Source organism: Boleophthalmus pectinirostris, unplaced genomic scaffold (assembly GCF_026225935.1).
Source record: "Boleophthalmus pectinirostris isolate CB_2022bp ecotype Guang Dong unplaced genomic scaffold, ASM2622593v1 HiC_scaffold_19, whole genome shotgun sequence".
Lineage (NCBI taxonomy): Eukaryota > Metazoa > Chordata > Actinopteri > Gobiiformes > Gobiidae > Boleophthalmus > Boleophthalmus pectinirostris.
In genome coordinates, this window is record NW_026571140.1 from 4,085,723 (window position 1) to 4,111,960 (window position 26,238).

Below are 26,238 nucleotides of genomic sequence, written 5' to 3' on the forward strand. Positions count from 1 at the left end.
CAGCTTCTACACACAGATAACTTAGTTGGGCTGCAGTTGTCTTAAACAAATCTGTTCCGCTACTCAATAAGAAACTACTGCATGTATAGAAATACAAACTTGTCTCAAATACTAATCTGGTCCTTCATTTAAAGTGATCCAGTTTGGGTTTTGTGCTTTGCTGCAGTTGACAGCGGTGCTAACAATGCAGATGCAGAAACTGTCCCAGCTCTGGAGTAAGTTATTCTACAGTTTATAGATGATAATAAAATGCATAGAATGCTTAGTGGCACTTTGTGAGTAAACAAAATGCAAGCCAAAAGTAGCAGCTTAGATAAAGCTGTTAGTGTGATTTATTTCACAAATAAAGAGCTGTGCAGGAGCTCGCTCACAGGTGAGGCTGTAAAGCACTGAGTGGAGGTGTTGTTTGCTCCACTGTGACTTTATTTTCATTCAAATCCAAACCACAAATAACTGCAGCCTATTAGGTCAGAACTTGTGTAGAATTCATAACAGCAGATGATAAACCTAATTACACTAAGCTCACTAAAGCCTCATTAAAAAGGTGTTTAACAGCACAATTAAATGTTTAAAACAATACGAAATAAAACAGAGAATTAAAAAGAACAATTCAATAACATTACCAAAAATAATAAATCTTAAATAATATTCAATCGAGCACATGCATGCGCACAGCCAAATCCCCTCCACCAAGCAAATAAACCAACAGAAAAAACACTGTACATAGTTTCCTAGTACTTTTTCTGCATAAATAGTAGATTTTGTAGAGACTCCTTCTGCAGGTGTAGCCTTGTGGCTGCAGTTTGGGACAATGACAGTCTGGGACAATGACAGCACAAGACGAGGACAATTCGGGACGACGACTATTCAGCACGACGACGGTTCGGGACGACGACGGCTCGGGACGACGGCGGCTCGGGACGACGGCGGCTCGGGACGACGGCGGCTCGGGACGACAACAGTTCGGGATGACTAAAGCCCACATAAATTACAGATAAAATGTAATATGGATGAGGATCAGAAGATGTGTATTATTTTTTGGGATATCCAGCAGAGGCAGACTGGAGCAGGGCCTATGTACACACTCTGTGGTCCCTCCTGGTCTGCTGATGTGCCTGGCTCTGTGGCTCTGTGGCTCTGTGGCTCTGTGGCTCTGTGGCTCTGTGGCTCTGTGGTCCTCCGCTCGGCCCCGTGAAGTGGAGGTGGCGGAGCGGCTCTTGGGAGCACTCTAAATGAAAAGCACACTATCCTTGATCAGTCCTGCGTTTGCCAAATTCCTTTCAACTATCTGAACTTCTTGAGCGAGCCATGGGGCCGGCGGCCTGCTGTGAACTTAGCCATTTGGCAACGCAGCAGAAACACAAATGGATGACTAAGTGAAAGCGAGGTTAAGACTCATCTTTCCATCACTCTGTTTATATATCTTTCCATCGCTCTGTTTATATTTGGAGTATGCTGAGACTACGGTTGCGTGTGTCCAGTCTGATTACAGAGAACTGGTCAGATCACAACGTCTCGTAGAACAGCGCTGTCTTCACAAATGGTAGGGAACGGAAGAATAAAGCACAATATTGGCTTTTTGTGACTCCTTTGTAAAAACATCTGACAGTCACTCGGTAGTGCAGAGTTTCAAAGCTTCAACTCCAGGTCTGTTTTTGCGGAGATAACAACATTTTAAAATGGTTTAAAGCTCACAAGAGGCAAGTTTTCATAATATAGTACTTTAGAGAGTGGATTTCTGCTTTTGTTGACATTAGCTCCCCGTACACGACCTCTGAGAACGATTGGAACGCACCATTCTACAACGTACAGTCTGCAAATCCACAGTTCAGAAACCAGAGTTCATAATATTTGCCACTAGACAACTGAGTTTACTCACTGTGCCTAATCATTTGAATTCCAGTGAGTCCAAACATAATACTTACTCTTTACGCTGTAGTAAGGACCAATGATGGATGAAGTACTATAGTCAGTGTTGGGGAGTAACAGATTACATGTACCGGAGTTAGGTAATCAGAGTACAAATTATGAGTAACTGTATTCAGTTACTGTTACTGTTTCAATGAGTAATTGGATTACAGTTACTTTGTAAATGAAATACAGGGCGATATTTTCCTGTTTTCACATTTTGGGCTAAATCAGGACTAAAATAGGACTAAAATAGGACTAAACCAGGTCTAAACCAGGACTAAACCAGGATTAAGACAGGATTAAGACAGGACTAAGACAGGACTAAACCAGGATTATCACTGCGTCCTGCCGACATGTGACAGCCGCGCCTGGTTCACAGCCTGGATAATCAAGTTTGCACCATTTTTTAGATATATTCTTATGTATCTTATACAAACTTATATACTTATGGCTCTAAGCTCTCACGTTAGCGCTCTCACGTCACAGTGGTCTGTGCATGTAAACACTGCCAAACAACTGAAGAAAGTGATGGATCCGTGCGCGGCTGTCACATGGCGGCAGCGCGCAGCGATACAAACGGAGAGAAAATAGTGCCAAGTGATTATGAGGTCTGACTTTTTGGAGGACGATGGTTTTGTGATGCAAATGTATCACTCTTTTGAACACAGATTGTTTTGAGAAGAAAAATGCTTTATTTTAATGTCCCCAGCGAACTTGCCGGACTACTTTCGTCAGCACCGAAAACGGCCAGTATCTCGATTCACCGGACGCTGTCGGGGGTAAGTCAGTGTGGATGCACGACACTGCTCACGGGGATGACATAGAGATTTATGTCAAAAAACCCAAACTATCACTTTAAAGGTGGTTGGGGGTTCGTCACCTGCTGGTTTTTATGGAGATGTCATTGCTCTGCCTGGAATGTTCCACAGTGTGACATTAAACAGCTCTACTTTACATTTATTCAATTACAGGTGGTTTTACAGCTCAAAAATAAATTGCAAAACTGGAATTCTGACTGTGAGCGGGTCACCTCTCCACAGATCTGACCTGTAACTTGGTCTAGTTTGGTCTCCATGAAGATAGAAAGGTTTAAAGCCATACTGTGAAACATTTCTGGCAACATTCAAGTAAAAACTCTCCAATAAATCTCCATAAAAACAAACATTTGCCCTTTACCAGAAAAGTTACACAATGCAGCCTTAACTATTGTGCTTTCACTTTTGTACTTTCCACCGCTGTTAAGGGCCCTTCCCATACCGCAGTGTCTGGCTTATTCCATTCACTTATATGTTTGGATGTAGCGTAAAGTTTGAATAACAATATGAAGAGATTAGCTGGGTTTCAGTCCACAGTGCTTCAGATAAAGGATTGCCCTGGGAATGCTACCCATCTCTTCTGAAGTGGGGCCATTTTCATACCTTTACTGTTTACTTTTGCCTCCGCTGTAATAGCCGGCTCCATCAAGCACTTAAGCGGGCACGGTGTTATTTTAAACTTTACGCTGGCTGCCATCGCTCTTCCTGTTTAGCTGACAGCTCTCTGGCCCGCGGGGCTGAGGCGGGGCCGGGCCGGGTGGGAGATGTGTGCGCTGGCTGCCCTCATGCTGGTATCTTTCACTGCCATTATGCACACGCCAGGAAAACAGGAGAACCAAAACTGATTTATCAAAACGCATGTAAATCTGGGAGCTACGGCGGAGGTGTTGTGAATCGAGACACAAAGATCGTAAAATAGGGTTGTCAACAATATCGAAAACTGGATTCTACTCGATAATAAAACTAGTACAGACACTAGACTTGTTTTGAGAAAATGTAAATACTAAAAAAGTCACATTCACAGGACAGAAATGAACCTTTCCTGAATGTCTTTAGAATGATCTTGAGCTGTTTCAGAACAAGTATAAGAGCACAGAGACTAGTATACACCCATGGACCACTATGGATACCACTTTTTTGAAAACCAATACGAGTATGAGTATAATCATTTCTGTACTTGCCTATGGGCCCGGTCAAGCAGAAGTAAACAGCAAGGCCAAAAATTCAAGTTAATGCATCTGATATAAAAATGTATTCAACAGATACATATGTACTCTAGTTTATGAAACTGTTGACCTTTTTTCTGTACCATTTTTGGTTCTAAAGTTCCATACGTTTTAAACAGACCATGTATGAAATTATTTCCCAAATTTCAAAGACCTGCAAATCATGTAAATAAATGGATGTATTTCATCATATCTTGTGTTATTCCATCTTTGAACTGAAAATTATTTAAAATGATAAAAAATTAGCTTGGAAGGCCCGACATATTTTATAGAAATAGTTTACTTTCATTTTGAAGTAATATTAAAGTATTTGGAAGAAAAAAGCGACAAATGATGTAAAATCCTGCACCTTCTACTTGTTTGCACAATTATTACTTTGTTACTTTTCCCTCCGTTACCATGACCTTTCTTCATAAAAAAATCTCATGAGTCAAAAAGTAAGAGGTTTTTCAACCTAATCTTGTACCATATGGTAGAAAACTATATGAAGCAAATATTCAAACCAGTTTGTTAAGGATATGGTAAGTGAGAACCAAGAGTTATCACTGTTTGGATTTATTGCCCAAAAAGTGCTGCATATTTCATTCCCTCCGTTACCGACATGAGTTTTTACATTTTTTGTCAACAACTTGAAAGAATATCACAGGTTTAACTTGACCCTGTTGGAGTGTAACTCTTTCCTACATTCTGATACTTTACTTATTTCAATAGTTCCTCTAGTTTCTGAATAAGAGACATTTGAATGTCAAAAATCTGCCCGTTTCCCTTTGTTACCACTTGACCGGCCCCTGCTATATTGCTGATCATTCCACATTTTCACCATTGTTGGTACACGCCACTATGACGTACTTTTTACTTAACTCCAATTTTATTTTCTTAACCAGTGATATGTGTAGGATTTGGCAATATCATTTTTATATCAGATGCATTAACTTGAATTTTTGACCTTGCTGTATACTTCTGCTTGACCGGGCCCAGCGTCTTGAAAATAAGTGATTTAAGTTTCTTAAATAAGTCCAAATTCAACTTCAGGTAAGTAAATAATCAGGAGAACAACTATAACATGGTTAAAAGTTCTGAAAAGTCCATTTAGGAGAATAAGTGTTCTTAAATAAAGCATGAAGAAAAAGGCTTAGTAACTACTTCTCATGGAGCTGGGAATTAAGTTGAGGATATTAATAGTAGTGACTTAGTTCAAGTACCGAGTGAACTTCATAAAGCACAAATACGATGAAAGGCACTTGCGTCTTTCATTTCACCGCAAAAAGTCACCACTTGTTGACAGATTGGATTAGTGTTCATTTGTCCAGAGTTGTGGAGTGAGAGTGAAAACTTCTTCATCTCCTCCTCCGCACACTGTTTTAGTCATTAGTTTTTTTTTCCCATGTTTCCTCTCACCTCACCCGTCTGACTCACGACATTCACATGCAGGGAAATTACAAACAGGGAGTGTAAATAGTTACGAACGCCAGCGACGAGGCGTTCAGGTGGCTCCAGTAAGTTAGCGCAAGCACTGAAACTTTGCCGGCGTAATTGCTAATAAAAACGACTAGCAGACATATAACCACACCTAGAAAGAACGAAAGAAGTGACATCTCATTTACTCCCTATGTTTGCGTGCACAGGGAAATTACAAACAGGGAGTGTAAACAGTTACGAACGCTGGCTTCGAGGCGTTCACGTGTGTCTAGTAAATTAGAATTAGCCCTCAAACTTCGCCGCTATAATTGTGAATAAAAACAACAATCATGCGTATAACCACACTTAGAAAGAACTAGATAAGCAGCGTCTCGTTTACGTTGAGCATTTGATTTTCAGACATGCTACGAACAATACTCGGAAGGTATTTGCGTTTAAACATCGAAGCTCCGGTAAGTTTCGCTTTCTTTTTAGACCGGAGTTTGTCATCACTGCTGAGCTAAAATGAGCGACATCCAAACACATGTCGAATACCGTATTTTCCGCACCATTAGGCGCTCTGGATAAAAGGCACACTGTCATTAAACGGTCTATTTTCGAACTTTTTTCACAAATAAACCGCACCGGACTTCAAACGAAAGCCAACAGTGTGATGGGTGAGTGGTTTTGTTTGTTTGTTCGTTCACGGTGACTCTGGGCTTTGTTCAGTTGTGGCGTGTAGGGAGGGTGCTGTCTGGGACCAACGGATTGTCGGCGTGTTCACAGTGACTCAGTTGTTCAGTTGTGTCTAGAAGTGGCACACTGTCTGCTCCGTGTGTGTTTGTGTGTTTGTGTGTTCTGCGGTTGGTGCGGCTTTGTAGTTTACTGAAGTCGTACTGGGACACCCGAGTGGATTCGTGAACAGGGCGCTCTGGATTGTGGGGCGCGTGGTCGTTTTTTGATGGGGTTGGAGGCTTGAGAGCGCACCCAAAACCCCGAAAATACGGTATTCTTCTGGCTGTTTCTTACTTCGTGCAGTTGGAACGCCTCTCCTAGTATGTGCCAAATGTACACGGGATTGGGAATAGAATGTGATTTTCAACATTAAATCGCAGTACTTTCTTTTATATTACCACGTGGCCTCACTGTATATCTGCGTAATCCCTCAGTGTTCCAGGTAGGTTCCATAGTAAGGGGTGCACCGATACCGATACTGATATCTAGTGATGGGCGAATGGAGCCTCGTGAAGCATTGACACCTCAGTCGCAATATTGTCTCAAATGATTGGACGTGTCTGAGGCTTTGGAGAAACGCTGACCTCTAGTGGACAAATTTAACCATTGGCACGCAGGTGTCTCAGCATCGATGAAGTATTGTTAGTGTAAGACAATACTTGCATGCAGAGTGACACCGTACCTAACAACAACAACAATAATAATGATGATTTAAAAGAATATGTAAAGAGCAACATAAATAGCAGCTGTAAATAAGAAAATAGGTGTTACCTTGTTAGGTGGAATTAGATCAAAGTGATCCCAAACCATGGATCGCTTTTTTCCACTTGTAGATGCCATCAAAAATGAAACAAATTCCAAAAGTAGCCAAGTGTCACCAAAGTCACCACTAACGTCACACAATCCTCCTCACTACCCAACATTTTTAAGAAATACTGGTGCATCTTTTATACTGTAGCAGTTTAGCGTTTGTCAAACCACGGAAGTGCACTGAACACTCTGAAGCTCTGAACCAATCACAGAGCGGAACATTCACTGAGCCAATGAAACGCTTCAATACACTGAAGCGATCAACACGCAGAGTGAAGCAGTAGGGGGAGGGACCCACACTTCCACACTTTGGTCACGTGAGCAGCTGCTGCGAGACGAGCTCCGAGGCAGTGCTGCGGAGCAATTTGTTTCATAAAGAACGAGACGTGCTCAGGAGCTCCGACTCATTTGCCCATCACTACTGATATCTGGTATTAGCCCGATACTTCCTTAATACACTCGTACTCGTTAAACATATGTCAATACCGTGCACCGATGTCCCTATTACTTGAGAACATTACTACATACATTACATTACTTCACATCATCACTGGTCATGTTCAGGAGGACATTTGTTGTTCTACCAGACTTCAATATCCGGGGGGAGACAAAGAGTCAGAAGACACGGCGAGTCATATGTGCAACTAATGCTCAATCATGTTGTCGTCAGCAGTTTGGAAGTATTTCAGTATCAGAGAGGGCGACAGGAGAAAGGTGGATTGCGAAGGATGTAGTGCCAAGGCGTCGAGAGGTGAATGGGGAAAAGACCTCATTTAATACGAGCAATTTTATCAAACATTTGAAGGCACCACAGTGATAAGTACACCAAAGTTCACCAAAGTACCACGAGCTGTCAACAGCCAACTTTAACCCAAGTTTTCAAGAAGCGAGAGAAAATGTCCAAAGATAACACTTGGGCAACAAAAGTAACTGAGGCACTTTCCACATTCAGTTGTCGACGATATTGGGTTTCAGCGTCTTATAGATGTTCTAGAGCCCAGATATGAGCCCAGTCGTCGCTACAGCACAGATCTGATGTTGCCTTAAGTGTTCGATGCTGTGAAAACTCATGTTAGGTCAATAGTTCATGACATCGAGTCAATAATTCACGACTGATATTTGGAGTAGCAGCGCCTGCCCAGTGTCCCTTTTAAGTTTGACAGCCAAGTGGATATATGAGGCGTTTACTCGTCATCAGGTTATACTCCACACGAAGCTATTTCGAGGCAACCACACCAGCCACCAGCTTGTATGTCCATGGAGGTGGGGGTTAAAGTGCTTAAAGTATCAGTACTCAGTAGGGGTGTAACGATATCCAAGTCTCACGATATGATATTGTCACGGTACGAAACTCATGGTACGAGATTTATTGTGATATCGTGGGAAAGTTCACGATATGATATGGTGGGGAGGCTCACGATTAGGAATGTGACAATATCCAAATCTCTCAGTATGATATTTTACAGATTTACATCTCATGGTATTTATTGTGATATTTTGTTCAGCTAACAAAACTATTAATATGCTACTTTTTCCTCTTAAAATGCCTTAACAAGACTTAATCTAAAGAAATAAGACTTAAAGGGTCCATCTCATGCAAAATAACTCTTTTCACATTGTATCTTCTGCACACTTACAAGCATAATTTGGGTTTTGGAACATCCATTACACAATAGTTATGAAATCTTCCTGATTTCTTGGAGGCAGTCACAGACCAGGAACTATGAAAGGCCGACTATTGCTCATCCCCCCGCCCGTCCTGAGAAAGCACAGGCTCCGCCCTCCAAACATGACGTAGGCGACGAGTGAGCCGCCCTTCCTCCGCCCATCTCAGGGAGGGAGGGGGAGACAGACGTGCACCCTGACAGCGGAAGGAATAAACTTTTATTCATCATGGAGATACAATGTGTTCAGCCGCATGTGTTGGACCCGGAATCAGATGAGGACTTTGAGGTGCACGAAGCTCAAGCACCGCGTCGACATCAGCTGAACATTACTAGTGTTTATTAATACTTTACCAGTCAGTAGATAAACTTATTATATCGTGTACATTGCGGTGTAGATCACACCTGTAAATTGGCCTGGTCGTGTCTCCTGCTTGTGGAGACTAAAAAGTGTAATGTCATATGTTTGAATTTTGGAGGTAAAGCAATAACATTTACCTGGAGACAAGTAACAGGCCAGCCGTCTACCAGAAAAGTTACACAGTGCACCTTTAAAGAAGAAACAAGTGTGCTGACTTCAGTTTTAGAAAACTGCGGTGCCCAGTGGGATCTGGCGTCACCGTAAACGTCATCACAACAAAGAGTCGGCAACTCTCATGGACACATTAAGAAGCAGTGTAAAGTAGTTCTTTGACCAAAATGACTCCGTGACACTACCACATCGTACGTGTATCACTGGTTAAGAAAATAAAATTGGAGTAAAGTAAAAAGTACGTCATAGTGGAGTGTAATAGGAATGGTGAAAATGTGGACTGATCAGCAATATAACGTCTTGAAAATAAGTGATTAAAGTTTCTTAAATCAGTCCAAATGCAACATCAGGTGAGTAAATAGTCAGGAGAAACAACTATAACATGGTTAAAATCTCTGAAAAGTCCGTTTCAGCTGAACATTACTGATTGGTAAAGTATTAATAAACACTAGTAGATAAACTTATTATATCGTGTTCACTGCAGTGTAGAACTATGAGCTTATGCTGAGGAGGGGGGCGGGTGCGAAGCTCTTTCTGCTACGTCAAACACGTCATAGGTGTAGCTGCCGCGTCATCGTTGTAGCAGCTTTAGTTCGTTGTCACGTGGGAGGGCAGCAGAATTACGCTGCAATTTCTTTAAAAAAAAACGCAGAATCAATCTAAAAACCACTTTGGCGACATATACAAGGCCCACACATCACTCTTAGAAGGTTGGACGCTCTGAAAAGTTGATTTTGCACGACATGGGCCCTTTAAAAGTGTTAGAACTGTTATTTCTTCTTATAGTCTACACTAAAATGGAGCAAAGGATCATGGTCAATGTAGTTCTCTGTCTTTTTTTAGCTATTGCTGCATCATAACTCTTCATTTAAGCAAAGAGACTTGTAATTCGATATATTGTGAGGGTCCACGATGTTACTGTGAGAACTTTGATGATACGATCACGATATTTTAGTTATTGTTACACCCCTAGTACAGAAATGATTATACTCGTACTCGTATCGGTTTTCAAAAAAATTGGTATCGGTGCATCCCTAAAAGCAACAGCGTCTCCGTGTAAGTGAATTCCCAACCTGAAAAGTTACGCAATGGACATTTAAGACTAAAAGATCTAGTTATGATAATGGCGCACCTCAGCGCTCAGCAGTCCAATAAAACCAAGCAAACATTTAGAATAGTAATAAAACGGGATTTCAAAAAGAGAACATTTTCCTGGGCACTTCTGGAAAACATTGCTCTGCTCCGGCTGGGTCCCGCCCCTCCCCCCACCACGCGAGCCGGCTCTCTCCCACAGCTGACAGTACTTGTACTTGTAAGCAGAGCGCGGCCGCGGGGGGGGAGGGGCCCGGCGCCGTGGGTGGCAGGGGAACAGTGTAGCGCCGCTGCTGGCTGCTGGCTGGCGTCCATGTTTGTGTCACTAACAGAAGTGCCCTTGTCCCTCCCCCTCCGCCCCCCGCCGCCCCCTCCCGCTGCCCTTACCTTCACACCCGCACTCGCAGCGGCTCAGGCTCCCGCTCTCTCTCCGCTCGCCGCCTTCTCCGAAACTCTCACCGGGCTGTCGTGCGGGTTTAGAAAAGTCCACCACCGCCCCGCTCTGAGCACCACGCCGGGTTTAAACCGTCGAAAAATAGCATGCGTTTTTGGGGGGGTTACTGCGTCAGAGATCGGAATGTAACGACTTGATAACGTGGCTGGGTGGACAGTGTTGGGAAGGGTACTTTTAAAATGTATTCCCCTACAGATTACAGATTACATACCTCAAAATGTAGTTTGTAACGTAATCCATTAAATTACTTAAAGTGAGTAATGTAATCTGAATACTTTGGATTACTTGGTTTGCTGTAGAGAAGCAAAGACGAGGAAATCTTCACGTAAGAAGTTTTGTCTGTTAAAAGAAAATAAAAAGCCCAGACTTTACTGAATCAAATTAAAAATATTATTGATGAAAGACATGTCCACACAGCAGGATTTAGTCCTGTTAACTCCTGTTTGAGTCCTGGTTTAGACCTGGTTTAGACCTGTTTTTAGTCCTGGTTTAGACCTAGTTTAGACCTGGTTTGACCTGGTTTTAGTTCTGGTTTTAGTCCTGGTTTAGAACTGGTTTTAGACCTGGGTTTAGTCCTGGTTTAGACCCAGTTTAGACCTGGTTTGACCTGGTTTTAGTCCTGGTTTAAACCTGGTTTTAGACCTGGTTTAGTGTCCGGCAATGTAACTGTAACTGAATACAGTTACTCATAATTTGTACTCTGATTACGTAACTCTGGTACATGTAATCTGTTACTCCCCAACACTGTGGGTGGAGTAGCCATAAATTCTCCTTTCTAGCACAAGTAAAGTATCTGGTAAAACTACTCTTCATGCAAGAGTAACTTAAAGACCAACTGCTGGGACGGAACATCTGATTAAACATTTAAACTTAACGTAACTTGAAGAACTATAGACTTGAAAACGATGCAGGAAATCTGGTATTTTCAAACTAAATGACATCTGAAAGAGCGCTGCAAGAAACACAAATGTTCAAATCATTTCATATTGTCGACATAAAGCTTTTGTTACTTGTAGACTTACTCGCAGCGGGAAGAGGAACCACAAGTTTTACGGGTTCTGCAATAAAAATGTTCCTCAAGTATGCTGCGAGAAAAGTACAATTTCTCAACTAAACGTAACTGAGTACTACTGACTTCTGTGTGTGCTCTTCAATGTGTTTACCAGAACTTCAGTGATATCTGGCAGGACCTATGCTCTGTTAATCTTTAGCCAGAACAATAAAACAATAAAACGGTTCAAAATTCATAAAATCTACTGAACAGTACTAGTAGCCAACAGATATCATTATGAGTCACATCTTAAGTGCAAATCCAAACACGTAACTTTCTCAAGGTGGTAAGTCAAACGCATCATTCAACGGAAACAAAGTTAAAACCAGACTTCGGAACAATTTCCATCAAGATATTTTTTATGCCATAGTGTGAAAAAACAATGTTTCTCCCTTTCAAGCCAAATACAAGTCAGGTTTGTGGAGATGCAAGCTCACTCAGAGTAAGATAGATCGCATAGGTAAGATACACTACGATTCTGACTTGATTTTACTCAATTTGTCGGGGTGGGCAAACGTTTTGATTCGCGGGCCACAAAAGGAGTTTTTTGGTAGTCTACCTCATTAGAGAAAAAAATAACATGGGATATGTGAAATATTCCATAACTGAAAATTGAATTGAAAGTTTTTCAAGTCCCACAGTATTTGCTATTTATTGAAATGACTTTTAAAACATTGAAATGTATTATTATTATTATACAAGTTTGAGGGGCTGGATTAAAAAGATTAAAGGGCCACATATGGCCCCCGGGCCGTAGTTTGTCCACCCCTGTCCTGGACAGAATAACTTTATTGACAGGCATTAACTGCATTTTTTTTTTTTTTGTTAAATCATTGTTATATGATGCATGATTATGTTAAATGACCAAAGAAAATAAACTACTACTACACTCCACAGACCCCGGCGTCGCATATGTGCACATCTACAGTGTGTCCAACACATTTTGGGTTGTTCAGACACTTAAAGGTTGTATGGAGGATTTTTTTTAGTTTCAAACTGTCAGTGAAAGATTAAAATACCATTACAGAGACGCAGCAGCTTTGTAATTATGATGACCAAAAAAAAAAAAAAAAAAATCTATCAACTGTGGACGTAGTGAGGCCAGATAAACATCAGCCAATAGAAAACGAGGCTCCCTCATTTTCTATTGGCTGTTAGGTTGTCAATCAAACTCCCTAGTATAACTGACTCGTCGGAGCGCAGGGATTACGTGGTTTATGCAGTGGTTTTTAGAGGCTTTTTCGAACTGTCGCTTCCTCGCATTTCGCACAAATTTTGTCGCGACGGCGGACGAGAATCCACGACTGATTCGCCGCAAAAGAAAGTCCGTTTTCGAGGTCGCTGAAAGAAGAAGAGAAGAGGAAATGGAGCAAAGCCAAACTGAGGTGATTCTTGGAGATCTCGTCCAGCGATGGCGCGACCGAAGCAGACGAAGGGTCTAAAAACTGATGCGTCGGTCGCTGAATTACTTCTAGACAGGAAACTTCAACAGTAATTCTGAACGCGCACAAGGACTGTTGCTGTATTTCTCTTCCCTTTAAAAAAATCCTCTATACAACCTTTAATAGTTTTTGCAAATCATTATTCAATTGTGACTTTAATGTGTCCATCAAAATGATTAAAACATAAAATGAATATTTTATAAATCCTATGTGGACATACACATGTAAAAATATTATAAAAATATAATTATTTTTGTATTATTATTATTTGTATTTATTATTATTATTATTATTATTATTATTATTAAGAACAACAGAATATAACATTAAAAAAATACAACAATCAACATTTAACAATTATAATAATCATCATAAAACAAAAGACAAAAACATAAAGCAACATCCACAACAAATACACAACAACTACAACAACAACAAAAGCCCCATTCCCCCTGACCACACCCACTAACACAAACTTGGCTAAACAAACGTAATATGATTGTGCAACATAAACACACCACTAGGCCTCCTTACATTGACACATTGCAGCCAATTCATAACTGAAATCTCTTCTTTTTTTTTTTCTTTTTCCCCCCTCTCCCATTAAAAAAATTAAAATAAAAATGTCCCTATACTTAAACTAATATTATTTTCACCATCACCATTTCCTTTCATCATTTTTTGTCATTTACTACAAACTCAAATCATAATTTTAAAGGCTTTTTTTTTTCTTCCCCATTTTTAAATACATTTTTTACTCCCTGTACTTAAACTAAAACTATAATTCTTTGTTTTCGCCTCATCAGGTCCCAATCGGCTCAAGAACCAAGACAAATCAACAAAGCGTTCGGGTCCCAGGAGGTTAAACACGTCCGAACACAATTGATTTTTAAGTTGTTGTTTTTTTTTTCTTTTAATAAATTAACTTTGAAAATAATTCTAACAATAACATTTAGTTATTTGAACAGTGCTAAGAGGCGTTCAACTGCACCGGATAACAAACTAAGAAGTCTCTCCAACCAACGTCCACCAACCATGTACCTGGAATCAAACCACACACCTTCCGCTCGACCGCCTGAGCCACCCTCTATTTCATCCCTCGTGCTTAGTGAGATAAAAGAGGTGGAGAAGCAGAGAGGTAGAGTCGGAATCACACAAAAAAACGAAGAAAGCAGCGACTCTGTGAGATCCTCCTCTCCAGGAAAGATGATGAGGAAGAACGGACACTGAGGGAGAGAGAGGGAGGGAGAGGGAGGGAGGAGAGTGGGAAAGGGAGGAGAGAGAGGGTAAAGAGTAGATAGGGTGAGAAAGAGAGTTGAGAGACAAGGAGAAAGGAGAAACAGTGACAGTGGAGAGAGAGAAAGAGAGAGAAAGAGAGAGGGGGGCAGGAAAGAGAGACATAAGGAGGAAGAAGTCAAGAGAGAGAAAGAGAGGAGGAGGAGGAAGTCAGAAAAGAGAGAGAGAGAGAGAGAGGGGGACAGGAAAGAGAGAGAGAGGGAGAAAGAAGTCAAGAGAGTGAGAGACAGAGAGAGAGAGGGGGGGATAGGAAAAGAGAGAGAAAGAAAGTGAGATAGAGATAGAGGAGGAAGTGAGGGGAGAGAGAGAAAGAGAGAGGGGGCAGGAAAGAGAGAGAGGGAAGAAGAAGTCAAGAGAGAAAGAGAGAAGGAGGAGGAAGTCAGGAAAGAGAGAAAGAAAAGAGAGAGGAAGTCAGGGGAGAGAAAGAGAGAAGGGGACAGGAAGAGAGAGAGAAGTCAAGGAGAGACAAAGAGAGGGAGGAGGAAGTGAGAGAGAGAGAAGAGAGAGAGAGGGGGACAGGAAAGAGAGAGAAAGAGAAGGAGGAGGATGTCAGGAAAGAGAGAGAGAGAGAAAGAAAGTGAGAGAGGGAGAGAGAGAGAGAGAAAGAGAAATTGAGAGAGAGACTGATGGGGGTCAGGAGAGAGAGAAAGGGTGGGAGACAAAATCACTAGAGAGAGAAGGAGGAAGAGAGAGGGAAAAGAGTGAGAAGACAGCGGGAAAGAGAAGGTAGGGGGAGAGAGGAGAGAGAAGAGAAGTGAGGGAGGGAGGGAGGGAGGGGGGAATAGAGAGAGAAGAGAAGTGAGGGAGGGAGGAAAGAGGGGGAGAGGCGGATGTGTGGGCGATCTGTAGTCAGCGTGCCTGCAGAGCCACCGAGCGCTCTGCCTTTGAAGATTAGCTGTTTGCCGTTTTTCACAAGCACGCCAGGAAAGAGAGAGAGAGAGAGAGAGAGAGAGAGAGAGAAGAGAGAGAGAGAGGTGTGGAGAGAGACAGAGAGAGGAAAGGAAGAAGGAGAGAAACTGGAAAGAGAATGAAGACGAGAAATGTGGGAGTAGTTACTCGCAGGAGAAGAGAGAGAAAGAAGAGAGAGAAAAGAGAGGAGATGTGTAAAGGAGTAGAGAGAGAGTAGGCAGAAAAAGAGGTGATTCGAAGAGAGAGAGAAAAAGGAGGGATCACTTGAAAGAAAAGTGTAAAGAGAGAAAGTGAAAGAGAGTAGGGAAAAAAGAGATGCCTTGAGAGAGAGAACAGAGGAGATAGATGGAGAGAGATGGAGGGAGAGAGAGAAAGAGGGGGAGAGGAAGGGTGGATAAAAAGAGGAGAGGAAAGAGGAGGGAGAAAGAGAAGGACTCCAGAGCCCTCGATCAAAGGCAGAAAGCGAAAGAGTGACGCGGCTCTGGTTTCAGCGACTATTCCCAGCCGGAGAGAGGGAGGAGAGGAAAAGGGAGAGGAGAGGAGAGGAGGAGAAGGCTGAAGAGAGGAGGAGAGGAAAGAGTGAGGAGAGGGCTGAAGAGAGCAGGAAAGGAAAAGGGAGAGAAGGTGAGGAGAAGCCTGAAGAGAGGAGGAGAGGAAATGGAGAGGAGAGAGGAGAGGACTGCAGAGAGGGAGGAGAGGAGAGACTGAGGAGAGGAGAAGAGGCAGACGAAGAGGAGGAAGAGAGGCATAGGAGGAGAGGAAAGGAGAAGGAGAGAAGCCGAGAAGAGGAGGGACAGAGGAGAAGGGGAGAAGAAGAGGAGGAGAGGCAGAGGCAAGGAGGAAGAGAGACATGGGAAGAGAGGGACAGAGGAAGAGAGGAGAAAAGTAGAGGCAGAGGAGGAGAGGAACAGAAGAGAAGAGAAAAGGAGGAGAGAAGCTGAGAAGAGGAGGGACAGAGGGGCTGAGGAGAAGAAGCAGCAGAGAGGAGAAGAGAAGAAAAGGGAGAAGAGGAGAGAGGGGAAAGAAGAACAGAGGAGCAGAACAGGATGGGCAGAAGAGGAAGAGAGGCACAGTAGAGGAGGAGAAGAAGCTGAGTAGAGGAGAGACAGGAGAAGAAGCAGTAGAGAGGAGAAGAGAAGAGAAGAGAAGAGAAGAGAAGAGGAGGGACAGAGGAGATGGGAAGAAGAGGAGTAGAGGAAAGGCAGAGGAGAAGAAGCAGTAGAGAGAAGAGAGAGGAGAGGAGAAGAGAAGAGAGAAGAGGAGAGAAGAGAAAAGGAGAGAAGAGAAGAGAGGAGGAGAGAAGAGAAGAGAAAAGAAGAGAGGGAGAGAGAGAGAGAAGAGAGAGAGAGAGAGAAGAGAAGAGAGAGAGGAGAGAAGAGAGAGAGAGAGAGAGAAGAGAGAAGAGAAGAGAAGAGAGAGACAGAGGAGAGGGGAAGAAGGAGAGGGGAAGAAGAGGAGTAGAGTAGAGGCAGAGGAGAAGAAGCAGTAGAGAGAAGAGAGGAGGAGAGAAGAGAAGAGAAGAGGAGAAACGAGAAGAGAGGAGGAGAAGAGAAGAGAAGAAGAGGAACAGAGGAGAGGGGAAGAAGAGGAGTAAAGGAGAGGCAGAGGAGAAGAAGCAGTAGAGAGGAGAAGAGAGGAGAGGGAGGAGAGGAGAGACAGAGGAGAGGGGAAGAAGAGGAGAAGAAGAGGAGTAGAGGAGAGGCTAAGGAGAAGAAGCAGCAGAGAGGAGAAGAGAGAAGCGAAGGGACGGGGGAAGAGGAGCAGAGGAGCAGAACAGAAAGCAAAAAAGAGCCACAGCAGAGGAGGAGGAGAAGAGGAAGAGAGGAGGAGGAGGAGGGGCGGAGCGGCGTGGAGCGTACTCCGAAGCAGAAACTAATCAAGGCCACCTCAGAAGTGAATGCCAGATGCTATTCTTACCAGCAGTGTGGGTTCGCCGTGTGTGTGCTGGCAACACTTTAGCACCAGCGCAGATCTCATTACGGTCTGTAAGCGACACTCGCATGACAGCAGGGAGCTCCATTTAGCATGTGCACAGGCTTCGGAAAATAGGGTTAGGTTTACCGAGATAACAGGGCAATTTGTAAACTGGCCAAGGCTGAAAAAGCACCGGAGAAGAAGAGAGAGTCCGCAAGATTCAAACTCAAACGGCAAATAAACGTCAGATACAAGAGTCAGAACGGACAAGTAGGAGGACTAAACGCAGTGAGCTTTTGGGGCTTTTAAAGTTTTAAAGATTTGGACGACTCAATGGATCACTGGGTCGTTCATGAATCTTTTCTTTAAAAATGTTTGTAACTTCCACTTCAAGAAGATGCTGAGACTCTACACCAGATTTATAAAACGTTCTTAATTCTTTCTCAAGTTGCGCCAAATTCACCAACACTCACCTCAGGGTATCCCCAGGTTTGACTACCCCAAATAAAAGACTTTTTAAGGACCTTTTTAAGACCACATAAATGAAAATTAAGACCATCATCGCACCTATTATGACCATTACTCACTGCTTTAAATAACAAAAAATACTTTTATGATACAGTCTCATTCAGAACTCATTTATAGTTGTATGCATTGCTTGTAAAATGGCCATTTATAACTTTCTAAACAAGACAAACGAACCTTTCACGTTGTCTTATCTCACCTTGACTTTCAAAGTGCTTCAACCAGAGAGAAAGAAAGAGAGAAAAAGAGAGGTGTAGTACCTAACCTGGTGGAGGGAGACAGAGATTGCACTGCAGTCTGGTTGAGTTTACAAAAAATAGGATAATGAACTTTAGATTTTTGTGAAAATAATAAGACTTGGACAACAGAATTTAAGAATTTTTAAGGTCTTAATTTAGGAACATGAAATTTAAAACCAATTTAAGACTTTTAAAACCCCACGGCTTCTTTGCACCTACGAACACCTCCACGCTTATTTACATTTCATTTCCATAAAATAATGTATATGTATTTGGTTAGAAACGCCGTCTGAACGTCCAAATATGACCAATGTGGGTTTGGGATTATAACACGTGAAAGTGTGAGGGAGAGAGTGATGAGGAGGTCAGGTGCAGCGTCTACACTAGAACTGTGTTACAGCTTCAGCAGAGATTTCAAACATCCAAACTCACATGAACACACTCACGGAGAGAAGATTTAAGTCATAAACGTTTTATTGTATTTATCGCACTTTCCACGATGGCGGACCTGTGGTAAATAGTCCAGCTCGGTGACCAGGCTCAGGGCTGTGACAGAGGCCCATATGGAGGCACTGGGGCTGGGACAGACTGAGACTCACTGCAGCCTGGAGAAAGTCTGACCTAATAGACACAGACTCTAGAACAGACATGTCCAAACTATGGCCCGTGGGGCAAATGCGGCCCTCAGACACATTTTTCTTGGCCCTTAGGCTTCCAGGTGAATTGGCCCAAATGACCTTGCATCAATTAAAATTAAGCTTTTTACTGCAAGTTTTTTGAAAATCTACCTTGATAAAGCGAATATTGAATATTGAGTGTTTGATTTTGAGGATCTTAGAATGAATAAAGACTGACAGCTCATTCTAATGCATTAAACATGCACATATTTCAATTATTCACTGTATTGAGCACCAGTTTACAGCCCTTGATCAGCCCTCTGCTTTGTCTGTGTTTAGATATGTGGCCCTTGATGAAAAAAGTTTGGACCCCCCTGCTCTAGAACACTGTTTCCCAAAGACTGGGTCATGCAACTCAGGTGGGTTGCAATGGATTTTTTTTGGGTCGCCTTGTCACGATCTGCATGTACGTCTGCAATATACAGTTCTGACACATCAGAGCGAGTGACTATTTTGTTCCAATATTACTGCTTCAATTGAATGTTGAAAAGAAAAAGAAATGTTCTACATTTAATGTCCAAATAGGCAACTTATGGATCCTTTTGTTGCTGCTTCAATGTTTTTTTCATTGTTTAAAACTTGAGTAAAACTAATTGTTCAAAGACATGATCACTCAACAATAAAATATCCTCATTTATGTTTAATAATGGTCAATTCCACCTTTAATTTGTGATTTATGAATAATGTCTGTTGATTTGGGTCGCGAAGGTTTGTGACTTTTAAAATATAACTATAAATGGCTTTACAAAACTCCTCATAAATGTTATTGGAGCTCATAGTCGCATGTTTATAGGAAATAATTTAAGAAAATATATAACTTACAATCATGGACGAATTAGAATATTTTGTTGCATTATCAGAGTAATAATATTCTAAAACTGTAGAATTTTTGTTCTTCGAGTGCTCCTGACTGTTCGTAGGATTTGTTCTTAGAGAAGAATTTTCAGTTAAGAAAAAGTTTTGTGAATGCCAAAAATGTTCATAAGAAGACCTTAAGTACAAATTTCATGAATGAGGCCCATTGTATTTAAGATTTAAGATGAAATTTCACTATTTTTTCCCCAGTTTGGCCAATTTGTAAGTTTTAACTTGATGTCCTGGTTTAAAATCATGACATGACGCTGGAGAATTGAAATGTTACCGAGCAACAATGTAGTAGACTAGGCCGACATCTTTATTTGACAAATAAAAATACAAGAAAACAACTTTATTTTGTTGAAATCTTGTTCAAAGTGTCAGAAAAATGTGTTTCTGGCGTGTGAATTATGACAAACTTTTTGGACAGAATTCTCCCAGTGTGGGGTCTGCGTGGAACCGATGAAAATAGAACTCTCTACTTCCTGTCATTTTCAACATATTTTTCAACTTTTTTTTTGTAAAATGCTTCTTGACTGATGTAAAACTATAATTTAAACTTTCAACAGTCATTATTTCACCAGATTAAGTCAAAATTAGAAAATAAAAACCTGTTATACACGCCTATAAAACATGTTTTGGTTTAAAGTGTGCTCAAAACAAGTCTTCTACTCTCCGTTATCAAACAGGTGCTCTTCCATGTTTTTAAAGTCCAAACACAAGGACTCTCCAACATCTGAGGGCTACTAACGACGCCACTTTACTTCCCTATTTCCATTTTGACTCCTGAGTGTATTCAATGCCAAATTTGACACACCATTTGTAATCAGAAACACTACACTTGAAACCGAAGTAGCCAGAAGGAAGCGCACGCAGTTTTTTGACCACAAAGCTTCAAATATAGACGTGCGGGTGCTTGGGTACTCACCGTCCTCCGTCTCCTGCCACACGATGCCCTCCAGGTTGACGCTGGTGCCGGGCTCACAGGGGCCCAGGCACTCGGGCTCCGTGGAGAGGGCCACGTCCGACGTGTTGACCGCCACCGAGCGGGACCGCACCATGATCTGCTCGCACGGCGACGAGATCTCCGAAGCCCCGCCCCCCACCGTGGAGGAGGACAGGAGGTGGAGAGGCGGAGGAGCCGGCGTGGAGATCGGGGAGTCCATCTGCACAAAAAAGAGAGAGAGAGAAAGAGTCAGCAGAGTAAACCAGGGTCGTCAATAGTATCGAAAATCAGATACAAAACAGATACTAAAACAGTCTAGTTCATTCAGTGTAGTGAAGACTGCAGGGAGCGTTGCACTGGAGAATCAAAACAGCCACTTTGTAAGAAAATGTACAAACACAGACGAGAGAACAACACAGGACCCCAGTCTGCTGTACATCTCCATCTCAAAGCCACTAACCAATCCTTTGAAGACAGTGAAGTACAGAGAATACAGGTGAGGTATAGGACTTGGACCCTGCGGTGAAGTGACCCCGGGTTCAACATACCATAAAGTATTTTGACCCTGGGGTCAGAATCCTGTTATGGTATGTTGACCCCCCTGTGAAAATCTATTTTATTTATAAAGAACTTGAATTCTATAGAAAAACTTTGAATATTACCGTATTTTCCGCACTATTAGTCACTCTGGATTGTAGACGCAGTCATTAAATGGTCTATTTTCAAACTTTTTTCACAAATAAACCGCACCGGACTTTAAACGAAACACAAAAGTTAGATAACCACACCGGACTTTAAACGAAACACAAAAGTTAGATGGCTTAGTCGGACTTTGTCACATTCACGGTGACTCTGGGCTTTGTTCAGTTGTGGCGTGTAGGGAGGGTGCTGTCTGGGACCAACGGATTGTCGGACGTGTTCATAGTGACTCAGTTGTTCAGTTGTGTCTAGAAGTGGCACATTTGACTCGCTTTTTCGGTTCGTTCCTCCGTTTTGTTCCTCGTCGGTGTGGAGTGATGAGTGTGTCTCCGGTGTGTTTTGTTGTGCGGTTGCTGTCTGCTCCGTGTGTGTTTGTGTGTTCTGTGGGTGTAGTTTACTGAAGTCGTGCTGGGACACCCGAGTGGATTCATGTATAGGGCGCTCTGGCTTGCGGGGCGCGCCGTCGTTTTTTGATGGGGTTGGAGTCTTAAGAGCGCGTCTAATAGTCCGGAAAATACAGTAACACTATATCTGCAAATTAAAACATATTGACATATTTAAAAGTGTTTTTGAAGAACTCAGATGCATTTTTATATCGATTATAACTTTTGAATGTTAAAAATGACGTAGTTGTTTAAACACATATTTTACTGAAAATGAGACAAGTCGTTATTAATAAGTTCGGTAATCAAAGTGATGTGTAATGATTTGGAATCTTGTTAAATTTGACAGGGCTGATCAGTTGAGTAGTTAAATAGGGGAAACATATGACTATAGTAATCTGACCCCCAATATGTTTATTATAGTTATTATGATGTAAAGTAACAAGTAATGTTGGTTGAATATTGACAATGATCAGTTATATATAAAAAAGGTCAAAATCCTGTGACTATAATAATCTGACCCCCAATATGTTTATTATAACACAACATGACTAAATTCAAATTCATTATCTTTACAAACTATTGCCTAAATTGACATTATGATTATCTGAACATTGCTCAACTTAAAGTGTTGAAAATGCAGGATATTGTTGACTTAAGTCTCCTCAAAGTCACGTATAAAGCAAAGTGCAATGTATTACCTGTAAATATTCAAAGACTGTTTGAGATGAGAACAAGTCACTACAATTTAAAAGGAACCTACATGTTTAAAAAAAAAAAAACAGATTCAGAACCGAGGTTATGGAGCGAAGTGTCGCTGTGAAAGGAGTTCACTTATGGAATAATATTGACAAAGAAATAAAAAAAATCATGTACAATGACGACATTTAAAAAACATAAAAAATCGAATGCAGTGTGTATGTATGAAAAAGAAAACTAAGTTGTTGTGCATAATAGTGAAGATTTCTGTTTGCAATTGATCAGTAATTGTGCCTGAACTGATATGGAATGTTCAGTAACCATCAGTGTTTATGTTTTGTCTTGAAAAGGAAAGGGGGCAGATAACATAAGATTTTTTCTTCTTTCTGCTCCTTTTCATTCATTTCTTGTGTGTCTGATGTTGTGACACTCTCGATGTCTTTTTATGCTTTATGAATGAAATAAATAATACAAAAAAAACATAGCAAACTAAAAACCATAACAATGTAAAATACAATATAAAAAGTGACAAGATTACTATGTATATGCAGTTTGAACATTATGTTACATTTACACAAAATACCAAGTCGTTCTCCATCAAAACATTCCTTAAAATACCTTAAAAGGTCATGAATATGTAGCAGTATAGAATAAAAGTAAATGACATGAGAAATAATGATCAGATAAGTAACTACTAAAGAAAAAAGTAAAGGGAGTCCAAATCCTATAGGGGGGTCAACATACTATGGGGGTCAAAATACTATCTCACACCAGCTCAAACGTCCCACTGGCTTGAAAGTCCCAGCGCGAACGTTCCATTCTCTTAGCGGGAACATCCCCCTCCTCACTCCGGGTGCCACCTTCTCTTGGGCGGCACATGGTTAATTGCTGTACCCGTGAGGGGGGGGACATTCTCGCTGGTGATGTATCGAGTTCAGCTTCTGTATCATAATAAAACAAAATGCGAACGTAGCGAAACCAAATGTCGATGTTTATGTTTTATGTGTTCATTTTCCCGATCTTCCTGAGGCGGCACACATTACTTCAGGATGCAATATCGATATAATCCTCATTTGCTCGCCGACGTTTACTATGTGGACGTGGACTATTCCGAGGAGTGAATACACATGAGAAATTGATAATACATAAAGCGTGTGCCTCACTTGTGGACTATTCCCGAGGAGTAATTTGACGCACTGTATTTACTCGATTTGTGTGTGTGTTTTGAGACCGCATCATTTTTGCATGTTTCGTTTGTATGTATGAACAAAAGTGCTGAGATTAGGGCTGGGTATCAATCAGAAGTTGCCGATACGATACATATCTCGACACATAAGCCGTGATACGATACATATCTCGATACATAAGTCACGGTACGATACATATCTCGATACATAAACCACGGTACGATACATATCTCGATACATAAGCCACGATACGATACATATCTCGATACGATACATTTCTCGATACATAAGCCACGATAAGGCTTGTAGCATGGCTGTGATTTATTTATTTATTTCGGTCACAGGTATATTTTGACATTAATTCACAGTCAGTCATATTTAACACACACAGACTGAAAAGGTGCAGGCTGAAGCTTAAGCTTATTCTGCCTTTACCCTTCGTTCCTTTATCAGAGCGTCATCTTGACACGAGTTCATCTTCAAAAATACAACAGGAGGAAACAAACTAATCAGTAACAGTACAACAAAGTATTACAGCACAAACTAAGTCTCATATTTCATGTTTCTGTCCAGAGTTAAACATTTAAACTTCTTTATAAAGTTAAAGAGACTGGTGCACAATTTGAGGTTTTCTGTACAGTTGTTCCAAAGCTCCACCACTTTAACAGATATACAAAATTTTATGTTTGTTCTGATTTTCTTTTTAATAAACATGGCCGTACGTCTGAGCTCATATTGGCTCTTTCAGATTTTGAACATGTTCTGTAAAGATTTTGACCGGAGATTGTTGTTGAGTATAAAGGTTGACTAAATCATAAAATTTCAGAGTTTGAAGGTTTATAAATAACGCATTGGTTGGTTCGTTATAAGTTGATAATGTGATGCTCTTATTGCCTTTTTTTGCAGGTAAAGATTGGCTTTGTATTCGTCTTATATGTATTGCCCCAAATCTCAAAACAGTAGGTTATGTCGGGCATTACCAGCGAGTTATATATAATAAAAAGACTGTTTTTATCTAGGGTATATCTATATTTATATATAATTGCGATCACTTTGGATAATTTATTTCTAATTGTATTTATGTGTGATTTCCAGTTTAAATTATGATCTATAGTTACTCCTAAAAACATATTTTGAAAGACTCTTTCTAGTGGTGTATTATTGAGCATAATGTGTACACGATTTTGTACTTTTCGCTTTGCAAATATAAATTTAGTTTTTTCTATGTTTAGTGATAATTTATTAATATCAAACCAGACTTATTTTCTGCAGCTCCCTCTCCACCATTTGAAAAAGCTGAGGGTGGTATCATCACAGTGATACTAAAGTCTTTGTTAAACCACTTCTTGTGCAAAGTGAATATGAAACACAAACATTTTAATCATCAAAACTGTGAAAATGTCAAATGTGTCACTTAAAAAAGTTTCCTTCCTCTAAACTGGCAACAAAACTGTAGCACTGTAACAAAATAATTGAGACAAATATACCAAAAAATGCTCTTGGCGATATATCGATACAGCAGCCCACGATATCAACACTGTATCATTACATTAAACGATACGATATAGCGAAATTTCAATATTTTTGCACACCCTCAGTTGAGATAGATTGTAACTTTTGGTTGGTTTGAGAGGAGTTAAAGAGGCTATTTTGGTCAGGAAAGACAATCCATCCTTGAACAGAAATGGAACAAGGAGGGTTCAGTCATCATCTCTCTCCTGTTTACAAGTCCGCCCTTAGACCTAAATCAAAACAGGGCTTTAACACCTCTGAGCCTGTACACTCAGAGGTGTGAAAGCTCCCATCAGAGGCCTGAAGGATCATGCTAATATGACTCAGGCACAGTTCACACTTGGAGATCAACAGACCGAGCTACAAACAGAAACTGCAAGAAGTAGGGTGCTAGTTTCAGAGTAGTTTCAGAGTAGTTTCAGTGTAGTTAGCTCCTCCCTTCAGGCAAATAGAAGGAAGTGTCCACCAGCGTCTGACCAGAACTGAAGAAGCATCTTAAATAATCTCAGAAGGACAATGGACACAAACTGAAAAAGGAAACTGCCTCTCATCTATTTTGGACCTGCCCAGACTCTGTTTTTTTGGAAGGAATTTGTCAAACATATGCAACTTTGTCCCATTTTACCCTTACTTTTAAAGACATGCTGTTCATTTTTGTTGAAATGCATCACATGAAAAGTAAACTATATTATACTGTATTAATTATTTTCTCAAAATGTCATATCCATAAATGTAACTGCACTATTCGTAAACCCTATTACCCCATTTTCCTTTCCGAAATACAATACTATAATCCAACCCAATATTTGTTCAACTTAAAGTGTTGAAAATGCAGGATATTGTCGACTTAAGTCTCCTCAAAGTCATACCTGTAAATATTACCTGTAAATATTCAAAGATTGTTGGAGATGAGAACAAGCCACTACAATTTAAAAGAAACCTACATGTTTAAAAAACCCAGATTCAGAACCAAGGTTATGGAGCGAAGTGTCGCTGTGAAAGGAGTTCACTTATGGAAGAGTCTTGACAAAGAAATAAAAGAATCAAGTACAATGATGACATTTAAAAAACATATAAAATCAAATGCAGTGTGTATGTATGAAAAAGAAAACTAAGTTGTTGTGTATAATAATGAAGATTTACTGTTTACAATTGATCAGTAATTGTGCCTGAACTGATATGGAATGTTTAGTGACCATCGGTGTTGATGTTTTGTCTTGAAAAGGAAAGGGGGGCAGATAAGATTTTTTCTTCTTTCTGCTCCTTT

At 41.0% G+C, this 26,238-nt stretch overlaps 1 protein-coding gene across 2 annotated transcripts in view; it reads right to left on the reverse strand.

Moving 5' to 3' along the window:
• The window catches only part of LOC110165489 (zinc finger protein 609-like), a 287,085-nt gene that overhangs the window by 79,952 nt on the left and 180,895 nt on the right, over nucleotides 1-26,238 (reverse strand). For both annotated transcript variants that reach the window (XM_055154450.1, XM_055154449.1), the window contains exon 3: nucleotides 20,474-20,711. In XM_055154450.1, coding sequence (XP_055010425.1) covers nucleotides 20,474-20,711 — 238 coding nt within the window. The remainder of the gene's footprint in view (nucleotides 1-20,473; nucleotides 20,712-26,238) is intronic.